This window comes from Westerdykella ornata (genome assembly GCF_010094085.1).
Source record: "Westerdykella ornata strain CBS 379.55 unplaced genomic scaffold EI97scaffold_3, whole genome shotgun sequence".
In the NCBI taxonomy this organism is placed as follows: Eukaryota; Fungi; Ascomycota; class Dothideomycetes; order Pleosporales; family Sporormiaceae; genus Westerdykella; species Westerdykella ornata.
Window position 1 is genome coordinate 1,119,416 of NW_022986853.1, and position 10,410 is coordinate 1,129,825.

Genomic DNA, 10,410 nt, shown 5'->3' on the forward strand with positions numbered 1-10,410 from the left:
CGGTCCCTGGCCGGCCTTCACCAGATGGTCCGTGCTCCTAATTGACATCTGGAGCTCACTCACATTCGGAACAGCTCTGAAACATAAAGCACCTTGCCTCTGTCTTGCCACAGTCGTTTAGTTAACAAATCTTATATCCAGCCTGCTATTTGGAGTTGGACTTCGCCAGACCTAGGGTTCCTCCACTCATTTGATCCTCGACTTTCACCCCGCTCCTCGTGCCTCACGTCGACGTATACCGTTGCCTGTCCTCCTGCCTTCTCTATTTAAGTGTACGGCGACAGCGATCTGTCCGCAGACATGTTCAACCGCGACCGCCTTCCTGGGCTCCCAGGCTCTTCCCCCAGGCCACCACAACGCCCCGATGGATATGGGAGACCCCCGCCACAACAGCAGCCACCACCGCAACGACATCCAGGCTATGACACAAGGATGGGAGGGTACGAAGAGCAACCTCCACCTGGATATGGCTCCAGACCGAGCGGTCAAGGAATGCCCGCTAGAGTGGCGGTTCCGAGTAGAGGAGGCCCTGCAATGCAGCTTCGACCGATCAAGAGCCCTGGTGGCAATGCATATGCGTTTGGAAATATGTAGGGTCGTTCAGGCATACAGAAAGTACTCTATTGACATGTTCGCAGTGCCGCTGTTTCTCCGCACGATTTCCCACCGACCCGTGACGGCTCCGATATCACGATTCTCATCAATGGCAACTTCGTTTTGTCGGCGCGGCCGACGCAGGGATGCCAGCCGGGCGAGATTGGACTCACGGATGCACAACGGAATTGGGCAGGCATATCTCTAGGTCCACAGGATGTAGTCACCGTTGAGCAATACGACCTCTTCCGTCAAGGTGGGGGTGTCTACTTGGGATCTATGGAGGTGGAAGTTGGATTCGCAACAAGGAAGACCACGGAGACTCCATACGATCAGGATGAACTTGCCTCTCAGTTCAAGAAGGTACAAAACCAAGCATTCTGTTTCTGCCATAATACTGACCCCAGTAGAACTTCCAGAACCAGATCCTTGCTCCCGGTCAACAGCTGCTTATGGACGTGAAGAACATTGTCCTGAGATTGTCGATAAGAACCGTGCAATTGGTAAACTTGGGCGAGAAGCCGGATCCCAACTCCACCCACCCCACGACGAATCCCAGCGAACGGGGAATTTTGACGTCGGAGACGCAAATCGACTTCTTCAAAGATGCTCGTACAGACATAAAGATAAAGGCTTCCAGTAGAAGACCTGCAGCTAATTCGATTGTGCAACCTGGTTTCAAATTTGAAGATATGGGTATTGGCGGTTTGGATACGGAGTTCAGTGCCATTTTCCGGAGAGCCTTCGCATCGCGCATCTTTCCCCCTGGCTTGGTGGAGAAGCTGGGTATCCAGCACGTTAGGGGTATCCTTCTATACGGCCCTCCAGGAACAGGCAAAACCCTGATTGCCCGTCAGATTGGCAAGATGCTCAACGCCAGGGAGCCAAAGGTTATCAATGGACCCGAGGTATTGAACAAATACGTGGGCCAGTCCGAAGAGAACATTCGTAAGCTGTTCGCCGATGCGGAGAAGGAGTATAAAGAGAAGGGAGATGAGAGTGGTCTTCACATTATCATTTTCGATGAGCTGGATGCTGTGTGCAAACAGAGAGGTACCAGCGGTGGCGGTACCGGCGTTGGAGACAGCGTTGTGAATCAACTGCTCTCAAAACTGGATGGTGTCGACCAGCTTAACAATATCCTCCTGATCGGTATGACCAATCGCATGGACATGATCGATGAGGCCCTTCTACGCGCTGGACGTCTAGAGGTTCACATGGAAATTTCCCTTCCCGACGAACATGGTCGCGCACAGATTCTGAAGATTCACACGGCGAAGATGCGGGCCAATAATGTCTTGGACAACGATGTCAGCCTTGAGGAACTGGCCAAGCTCACCAAGAACTTCTCCGGTGCAGAGATTAGCGGTCTCGTCAAGGCTGCGTCTTCATTTGCCTTCAGTCGCCACATCAAGGTTGGCACGATGGCTGCCATCAACCCTGATGTTGAAAACATGAAGGTGAACAGACAGGACTTCCTGAATGCGCTCGAGGAGGTCAAACCTCTATTTGGTGTGGCGGAAGAAGAACTGGGCATGCGCATCCGTGGGGGAATTACCCACTTCTCGAGCTATATTGATGACATTCTAGAAGAAGGAAGGCTGTATATCAATCAAGTCAGGAAGCCAGATGACTCGACACCTATCTTGTCTGTTGCTTTGCATGGACCGCCGGGAAGCGGGAAAACAGCGCTTGCGGCGAAGATGGCCATGGACTCGGGGTTCCCGTTCATCAAACTGGTGTCACCCGAGGACATGGTCGGGTTCAGCGACATGCAGAAGGTGCAGCAGCTTGACAAGACGTTCCGAGACGCATACAAGAGCCCTCTTAGTGTGATCGTGATCGACAACATCGAGATGTTGGTTGATTTTGTGCCCATTGGGCCGCGTTTCAGCACCAGCGTCCTGGTGGCACTAAGAGTGCTTCTCGAGAAGCCACCACCCAAGGTGAGTTGGATCCCTGGTCCTAAAACTATGTCGAATTCTGGCTAACTGGACGCAGGGACGTCGGTTGTTGGTCTTTGCTACCACTACGGAGCGAACAGTGCTCACACAGTTGGATCTCTTCAACCGGTTCGACGCTGAAATCGCAGTGCCAAACGTAAACACACAGGCCGAACTTGCGCATGTATTACGAGAATCTGGCGCTTTCTCGGACCAGGACTTGCAGCGTGCAATTGGAGAAATTCAGGAGATTACGGGAAGTGCAGAAATAGGGGTCGGTATCAAGCAGATTCTGACAGGCATCAATACTGCAAAACAAGATCAGGACCTCCCGGGACGATTCGCCAGGATCATGTCGCGGCATATTGCAGCGCACAGGAACCCGGTCTGATAGAATACGATATGGGGAACCCCGGTATTTCGTTGGATCATGGGAAGTAGACTAGCAATAGACTTGAGGGGCGTCGGTGTTACGCTCCAGTACGAGCTATGCAGCTTGCATCCATCCTTCCAGCAAACGGTAGTGCACTAATAGGCTAAGGAGCAATACAATGGAAATGGGTTCATGAACGGTTTGTGGCGGTGGGCTTCCCATTGTGTTGGGCTCATGGCTGACGGCTAGGCTGTGCTACGGAATTATCCTACAGGTATCCTCCACACGTGGCTGCCAGCTGTCGACGTGCCACCATGAAGCGAATGCGCTGAGAGCCCTCCCGACTTCTAGCATATCCGATACAACTACGCTTGACACCGCCCTGGTGGCTTTCCGGGAGTAAATCGGCGTTCCTTTGCACAGGAGGAAACAAGGTTGCGGATACCGTATGCGAACACGCCCCGGCCTCATACGGATGATGCGGAGGGAGTACTCCAGTAGTAGGACGGCGTCCCGGCTTTGGCCATTGATGGGAACTGTTTGGAGGGTCACATGGGGCTGGACCGGCCTTCTCACCGCCACTGAGCGCGATTCCTGGGTGTTTCCGTGTTGCTGGTGCTAGCCTCGTCAGCAGACGCTGGCCTTTGATGTTTACATTGGATACGGGCTTGAGGGGTGGTACGGCAGTTAGTGCTACGGAGTGAAGGACGAAGGACGCCATTGGAACTGTAGGGCATCAGAAGCCAAGCAATCACCCCTGCTGTCTCGCTTCCGCAGCCAATCTCTGCCCCTGATGACGCATGGCGGGGCTCACTGCTCTCCCCTCTCCCCTGGCCGCCGGCGGCCCGTGCCCCGCATCCTTCTCCCAAGGTTGACGACCAAAATTCGTGCACCACCACAACTCACGACTCTTCCAGTTGACCGCACGACGCCGTCGCCCCAGCAGAATCTGGCCTTTCAGTATAATTTAAGGTGTCACCGGAATTGATTGCCACTCTGTTCCGGTTGGCAGCGCCCAGAACCCGGTTCTTCCTATGCCCCTCTCGGCTCCGACAGATTGCATGCTTGAAGGCGCTGGCGTGCTGTCGAGCCAACGCATCAACTTTGACAACACTTAGCATGCCCGTCAGGCAGACTACCCATGCACCTACAGCATCCGCCGCTGCTGCTTTTACCGGCTTCCTCTGGTTCGCGTCTGCTGCGCTTATCCTGTGCTGCTGCCTTATCCCCTGGCCGTCGTGCTGCCATCCTTTTTGTCAATCGTACTCGTCTGAACATGCCTTCCCTTCCTCCAACAGGGCACAGGAATCTTGTCCGGGTGTCCATTGCTGCTGGTCCGAGAATCAATTGACCCAGCTCCTATGGTATCGTCATCCAATTGGCTGGTCCGGAGCCCATTTCCCACCAGGGTATAGTGATCGTTTGCCGCGTATTGTCTAGGGTGCTATCACTCTTGTCCCCTCTGCTTGCAATGCCTGGACCCGGAGAGGCGGGGGAAAGGGTTGAATCGGCATATGACTGACTATGCGTTTTCATCACCGCGTAAGCGGGGCTGCATATGGAGGAGTGGAAGTGGGAAGATGGGGGTTGAAGCCATCCCCCGTTGACATGCATCTCCACCCTGTCCATGGAAACGTATAAAAGGCCGTCTTTTTGCAGCTTTGATCTGTTTCTTTCTGTCTTCTCTTTTCCTCCAAAACATTCTCTCGGCGAAGATTCAAAATCCTATTTACTTTGGTCACTACCGTGTCTCTACATATCACAAGTCTCCTCTACTGTCTACACTTAACCGAGTCCAATTATCACTCATCCTACCCGTCACTATATAAGTCATCCACTGTTTTCGCTTGTCACCCCGATCATCAGAATCATCATGTCTACAACGCATGCCTATTACCCATCATACCCGGCGGGATCACTCCCTATCAATATGCCACAAAAGCCCGGCTACTACAACCCAGGGGCTGCTCACCAAGGCTATGGCCGCGTGTCAGTATCCCCACCCGAAGCTGCCGACAGTGTGACAACGTCCGGCATTACTTCGTATGAGCCTTCTGCCACTTCGAGCAGCTATGCTGGAAGCTCTAGCGAGTACGAGTCGAGCGCTTCGGCTGCTGGAGTCGACCTGATGGACTATATGGGCAGTCGTCTCAATGGTGCATTTGATCCTACTCCGCTCGATCGCAGTCTTGTGAAGCAGGCCCAAACGTATGTATTGATTCTTGACGTCTACTCACGATTACAGTGACTGACCAAAATCTAGATCTGGCGAACTGAATGCCAAGCATCGTGAACTGCTCGAATTGCAAGCGCTTGCTCAGCGCAGGTTGGCGGGAGCACGCTTGGACTTCGCAGACGGCATGAGGGCAGCCAAAGAGTTACAGAAAGATTTGCAATGGACGCAAAAACGTGTCAAGTAAGTGCTCCTGAACTCGTCGCCCAAAGGAGCAGATCTGACAGTTTGGCAGCGCCCTCAACGAGCGAGCCGCACGCAAGTATCCGGAGCAGTACAGAGCTGCTCAGCAGAAGTATCCGGCTCCCGTCGACTACTAGGTCATGGCGGCCGAGATATCGGCAGTATCGATGGCTATGTTCTCTCCTACAGACGGCCTTGGCTGCCTTCTCTAAAAGTCTTGGCGGTACCCTTGTCCTCCTCCTGTTCCTGAATTATTACCTTCCATTTTTCTAGTTTTTGGTTTCGATTTGCAGATCCATATCTCTGGAGATTTCCAGAAACCACTGCCCCGGTTCCTTTCCGCCGGTTGGCTTCCCCCTTCCTTCGTCTCTCGCCGCTTTAGCGCTTCAGCGCTTCCTGGGCACGCTATCTTGCTTTTTCTCCTTTCCTTAGGCGCGGGACAGGGCGAGCGCGGGTACTCCCGCTGCAGGTACTCGCTTATGTACGTGACAGTGAGCGGATGGGCTCGGGGACGGTCCCAGAGGTCGAAAGCGGCTTCATGCAGACTACTAAACATTTTGGGACGTAACCTCATTTGCTAGAATGAGGATGTGGGCGAGCGAATGGGAGGAGGGGTGAAGAAGCCACGCTCCCGGGGGGTTGCGTTGGGTTTACGGGGAGCTCTACGTGGACTTCCGGCTCCTCTGTCGTGGAGTGTACTAGGGATGGATATCACGAGGCCTCTTGTTTCTGGAGCGGCAAGCTTGTACGGCGTGGCTGGGCGGCGTTGTCCTCTTTTTGGGCATGGTTACGGTAGTTAACGGCCTACTGTGCTTGTAATGAATGAAATGAACATTTGACGCTTTTGATACTGGTTTCATCGGGCAGTGGGGATAGGTAATCAAGCTTTTGTCTGGTATCATCACCCTGCTTGCTCCTCTCTAAGTCCTTTGTCCTCCATGGCCCACCTGCGCGGGTTTCTCCCTTGTCACAAGGCGGTAGTTAGATATGATCATGTGACCACTTATTCGTATCCATGTATATTCCGACCATCTTTATGCGCATCAATTCCCCGACTTTTCTACAGTGATTTAAGTGACCACTGGAGTAGTTCGGCTGGTTCAGCAATTCAACCTCCCTTTTCATGAACTGGGTCGGGGTAGTAAATGGATGGCGGCTTCAATGGGAAGGGAAGTCGTCACCCTCGGATCAGCCTCCATGGCGGGCATGGCTCGTGAGCTCAATCGTCGAAGTCAAATAATCATAGAGTTGCGGCTCCTCTCCTCATTCTCCCTCTGTCACAAAGGAAAAAAGAAACCTGCCGGTTCCTCTCACTCCCCACCTCAACCCCTTCCCCACCCAGCAGCAACCTGGGTCTGACCCTGAACCTGGGCCTTACCATTCAACCCCGCCCACGGATTCTCCTCGACGAAACTCGGCAGGAAAAACGCCACGTCCCCCTTTTCATCACGGACGCCTTGGCGCAAGGCGTCGAGGTCGGCTCTGGTGAGTGCGTGACCGCCGAAGGAGATTGTTTCTGTTGACGAGGGGGTTGTGGTGGATTGGTGAGGGTTAGGATGATGGGGTTGCTGGGATTGAATGGCGGATGATGTCGTAGATGGGAAGGAATGCGATGGAGTAGCCGGTTTATCTGGTAATGCCTGGCCGCGGGAGAGGAATTCTGCTAGGGATGTCGCTGGGATGTTTTTCGCTTTTGCGATTGCTTTTCCGTTTCCTTTGGGGTGATCGGTTTCGGTGGTTTGGATCACGTTGGTTTCTTCTTCTTGTTCTCCTCTTTCTTTTCTTTCCTCGGTGAGTTTTGGTCTTACGCCTAGGCGCAGGGAATTCGCGCCGGTGGAATTGGAGGTTGGCGGGCTGTTGTTCGTCTGCGAGTGTCGACGTTTCTTGGCGGTGCTCGCGCTGCCGAAGGAGGTGAAGCCCATTGTGGCGGCGAGGTCGGGGGGTTGTTCTTCTTCCATCTTGGCTGGGAGTTGGGATTGTCGGTGAGGGAGACTGGATTATGGTGTTATTTGGAGACGCAAGTTGTGCGGTGCTTTGGTTTGCAATTGGCTGCAATTGGGATGTGGGGAAAGCTGGAGAGACTGGTGAGAGGTGGTTCAAATGTTGATTACGTAAGTAGACAGGGGTGCTACAAGCACTTATCCAGAAGTTAAACTGTAAGTTCGAGGTTTAAGAGGAAGAGTATTGCACGGTATTTGCGGGAAACGACTTTTTCAGCTGCGTTAACGATGTCGGTCTGGCTAGAGCGCTGGCGAAGGGTTTGGTAGGGCTCTACAGCGACAAGTTCGAGCGCATGCTCAGCGCGGAGAGTGCGCCTGCTGTAAAGACTTCTTAAGAGTGCAGGCTTGAAGTTTCTTGATCTACCTGTTAATGAACTGGTAGAAGAGTCATTTACTGACGAAGCAATCTCGAAAGAAGATTCTTGTCTTGCAGAAGACTATCCTGCTGGCGATCCTGCACCCTGCACTGGAGTGTCCCACACGAGGACTTGTTCAAAAGGTTTCTACCAGTGAATATCTCATCGTCGTAGACGTAGAACTAGAAACCGTGCGTAAGCATACGCTAGAGCCCAAATTCGCAGCTAAGGAGGGCGATCTATGGCAGTGGGCTTTATCTGCAAAAAAAAGAAGAAAAGGAACAAGGCCAAAAAAGGTGCCATTGACGGGGCGTAAACGAGGTCCTAGTCGAGGGTGAAGATGAGCTGACGGTAACCGTTGAACCTGCCGATGGTGAAATGGTTAATTCAGAGCTTGGGACGTGCGACGTAGATGCTACTAGTGAGCTAGTAGCGCAGGCCGAAGAGAACATCACTCTGTGGCCTCTCAAATCAACTGAAGAGGTGGATGGCAGTAACGGTCACTCGGATCCGAAAGCGGAGCAGCCCTTTGAGGAGCAGCCCTTTAAGGAGCAGCCCTTTGAGGCTGCGCGTGAGATATCCCTCTTCGGGCCAAGCATTGCTGGAACCTGGAAGGGACGAATGGAAACACTGCAGATAATGCCGGGCCATTGTGTGCTAGGTTGCTATCCAAACTTGCTCGCGGGGCATGTACGATAAGGGCGGATATGAGATAGTAGGCTAGGTGTTGATTATATCTCCGGTCTCTGTCGAGTGTTTAGCTTCGACTCTCTGTTTCTGCTGGCGATGGAACCAACGTCAACTGTCGCTCCAGCCACGACATATTCATCGGACAATCGATGGCACGCTCTGCGCTTCCTTAACCTCTCCCTTGGTCTCCCTCTGCCTTCGTCTCCCTCTGCCTTCGCCCAAGGTTTAACTAAGAGCCTAGGTCGGTGCTCCCTCCCTCGATAGTTGACTGGCCGAGTGAAAGTTACCTAATATCATAGACATACAAGAGCCGTGGGCAGGTCCTGGTGGCACGGCGGAAGGAAGGCGTAAGTGTGAGGAAGGCAAAAGGAGTCTGTACGACGTTCGAATAAAATACTAAAACCATTGAAGTGTAGAAGTGCGACATGAAGTACTTGCCGCTTTGTAGCATTGCTGTCGGTACTTTGCCAGGCTCTCACCGTGTGCCGTAAGTGCGAAGTTGCGCATAGAGTGCAGGTGCAAAGCACACAAAATAAGTAGCCCGTCTTCAGTCGTTCATCTCCAACTCTCCTTCATCACACTCTTCTTCATCCCACTCTTCTTCATCCCACTCTTCTTCATCCTTCTCTTCTCCATCCATCTCTTCTTCATCCATCTCTTCCTGATCCCACCTCCCTTCATCGCACTTCCCTTCATCCAACACTTCCTCATGGATTGCCAGCTCTTCCCACGTGTTCATTCCAATCCTCATATGCATCTTCCCGCAGCTTGGACTTCAGCTCGACTTATCGACCGCCGCCATACCCTCCCGCCCGAGACTTCCGTCCAGACGATGAGAATCTGGCGTCGCAGCCGCAAGCTCGATATCATCACCAGTCCAACAGTTACCGCGGAACCGCCACCCTACGGCTTTCAAAGACCCGCACTCTCCCTCAGCGTCCCACAGCACCCACGCTACAACATCGACTCTACACAGTATCATCGATGGACGTAAGGGGTATCGGGGTTCTGGAAAGATGTGATCAAGTACATTGAAAGGTAGGAATGGGCCCCCCGTGATCCCTAGACTCCGATGACGAGTGTTTACACTCTGAGAGGTAAGTCGTGGGTTGACCACTTGGTAACTACCCCGTCCCCTCGTTGATGAACCTGAAAAGAACACTTGAGGGGTTGCAGGGTGAGGGGGCCGGGGTTTTTGTATTGCACTCGTGGACAGGACTTTCTCCCCCACGTGCGATTTACGGCGCAGGCTGACCCAAAGATTGCGCACCCGTTCGTTCCAATTCGGTCCGCAAAGCGTTTTCCTTTCACTAAAGGAGACATTTCGGCTAGTTCTTCCCCTTTTACGACATTGCTGTCATATGTGTATGACGCGAGGAGTAGCATGCAAGATGCGAGGAGTAGTAACAAGCTATCATGTGAATGTGATGTATTGATTACACGGTGTTCTTCTTTTTTCATGCGGCGAGCCGACTCGATTCTTTTTTGGGGCCGTCATGGTGTCGACCGGAATACTATGATCCAGTGCAATTCTACTTTAGTGGGTTTGCACGCGTGGATTGCGAAATCAAAACATTGGACGGAGGCTTCATATGCATATGCATGTGCTGGTCGTTGGCCTGATTAGATTAGATTAACGTATTAGGTCAGCAAGTGCACGTTCCCACCAAATGCACGCTCTCCACCAAAATCACAAAATCTTCAACACACGATATCTCTACCAATATGGCAGCTATTGAAGCAGCTCTTGCAGCTATCAAATCCCTAGACTCTCCAGAAGATGTTAATTATGCGCAAATTGCCAAAAAATTTGGCGTTAATCGCTCAACTCTGTCGCGGCGCGCACGAGGGATTACTGGCTCAATGGCAACCCGGTTTGAAAATCAGCGATTACTCGACAACGCCCAGGAAAAAACCCTTGTACAATATATTCAGACACTTAGCTCTCGTGGGCTACCTCCTACGCTTAATATGATACGAAATTTCGCATCAGAAATGGCCAGAAAACCTGCTGGCACGAAGTGGCCACGGCGCTTTG

The 10,410-nt window shown here is 52.5% G+C and overlaps 5 protein-coding genes across 5 annotated transcripts; 3 read left to right on the forward strand and 2 right to left on the reverse strand.

Annotated features, from left to right (window-relative positions):
• Positions 1-71: 71 nt before the first annotated feature.
• EI97DRAFT_412679 (AAA-domain-containing protein) lies at positions 72-3,092 on the forward strand. Its single transcript, XM_033796768.1, has 4 exons — positions 72-590; positions 639-957; positions 1,005-2,540; positions 2,596-3,092. The coding sequence occupies exons 1-4, from the start codon at positions 301-303 to the stop codon at positions 2,926-2,928; spliced, it is 2,478 nt and encodes an 825-aa protein (XP_033657100.1). The 5' UTR covers positions 72-300; the 3' UTR covers positions 2,929-3,092.
• A 696-nt stretch (positions 3,093-3,788) lies between these two features.
• On the forward strand, positions 3,789-4,567 carry EI97DRAFT_180179 (uncharacterized protein). Its single transcript, XM_033793497.1, has one exon. The coding sequence runs from the start codon at positions 4,030-4,032 to the stop codon at positions 4,348-4,350; it is 321 nt and encodes a 106-aa protein (XP_033657101.1). The 5' UTR covers positions 3,789-4,029; the 3' UTR covers positions 4,351-4,567.
• On the forward strand, positions 4,568-5,499 carry EI97DRAFT_180180 (uncharacterized protein). The gene is made up of 3 exons (XM_033793498.1): positions 4,568-5,118; positions 5,174-5,326; positions 5,379-5,499. Exons 1-3 carry the CDS (start codon positions 4,784-4,786, stop codon positions 5,461-5,463), a joined length of 573 nt encoding a protein of 190 aa, XP_033657102.1. The 5' UTR covers positions 4,568-4,783; the 3' UTR covers positions 5,464-5,499.
• Positions 5,500-6,551: 1,052 nt separating this feature from the next.
• Positions 6,552-7,379, reverse strand: EI97DRAFT_180183 (uncharacterized protein). Its single transcript, XM_033793499.1, has one exon. It carries the CDS (start codon positions 7,282-7,284, stop codon positions 6,649-6,651), a length of 636 nt encoding a protein of 211 aa, XP_033657103.1. The 5' UTR covers positions 7,285-7,379; the 3' UTR covers positions 6,552-6,648.
• A 2,031-nt stretch (positions 7,380-9,410) lies between these two features.
• Positions 9,411-9,960, reverse strand: EI97DRAFT_180204 (uncharacterized protein). Its single transcript, XM_033793500.1, has one exon. It carries the CDS (start codon positions 9,831-9,833, stop codon positions 9,456-9,458), a length of 378 nt encoding a protein of 125 aa, XP_033657104.1. The 5' UTR covers positions 9,834-9,960; the 3' UTR covers positions 9,411-9,455.
• Positions 9,961-10,410: the final 450 nt, after the last annotated feature.

Bases quoted from the DNA above. Each gene is read 5' to 3' on its own strand.
- EI97DRAFT_412679 (XM_033796768.1), top strand. From the start codon at position 301: ATGTTCAACCGCGACCGCCTTCCTGGGCTCCCAGGCTCTTCCCCCAGG. The intron at 958-1,004 runs GTACAAAACCAA...TGACCCCAGTAG, and splicing joins TTGCCTCTCAGTTCAAGAAG to AACTTCCAGAACCAGATCCT. The intron at 2,541-2,595 runs GTGAGTTGGATC...AACTGGACGCAG, and splicing joins TCGAGAAGCCACCACCCAAG to GGACGTCGGTTGTTGGTCTT.
- EI97DRAFT_180179 (XM_033793497.1), top strand. From the start codon at position 4,030: ATGCCCGTCAGGCAGACTACCCATGCACCTACAGCATCCGCCGCTGCT.
- EI97DRAFT_180180 (XM_033793498.1), top strand. From the start codon at position 4,784: ATGTCTACAACGCATGCCTATTACCCATCATACCCGGCGGGATCACTC. The intron at 5,119-5,173 runs GTATGTATTGAT...ACCAAAATCTAG, and splicing joins CTTGTGAAGCAGGCCCAAAC to ATCTGGCGAACTGAATGCCA. The intron at 5,327-5,378 runs GTAAGTGCTCCT...ACAGTTTGGCAG, and splicing joins TGGACGCAAAAACGTGTCAA to CGCCCTCAACGAGCGAGCCG.
- EI97DRAFT_180183 (XM_033793499.1), bottom strand. From the start codon at position 7,284: ATGGAAGAAGAACAACCCCCCGACCTCGCCGCCACAATGGGCTTCACC.
- EI97DRAFT_180204 (XM_033793500.1), bottom strand. From the start codon at position 9,833: ATGAAAAAAGAAGAACACCGTGTAATCAATACATCACATTCACATGAT.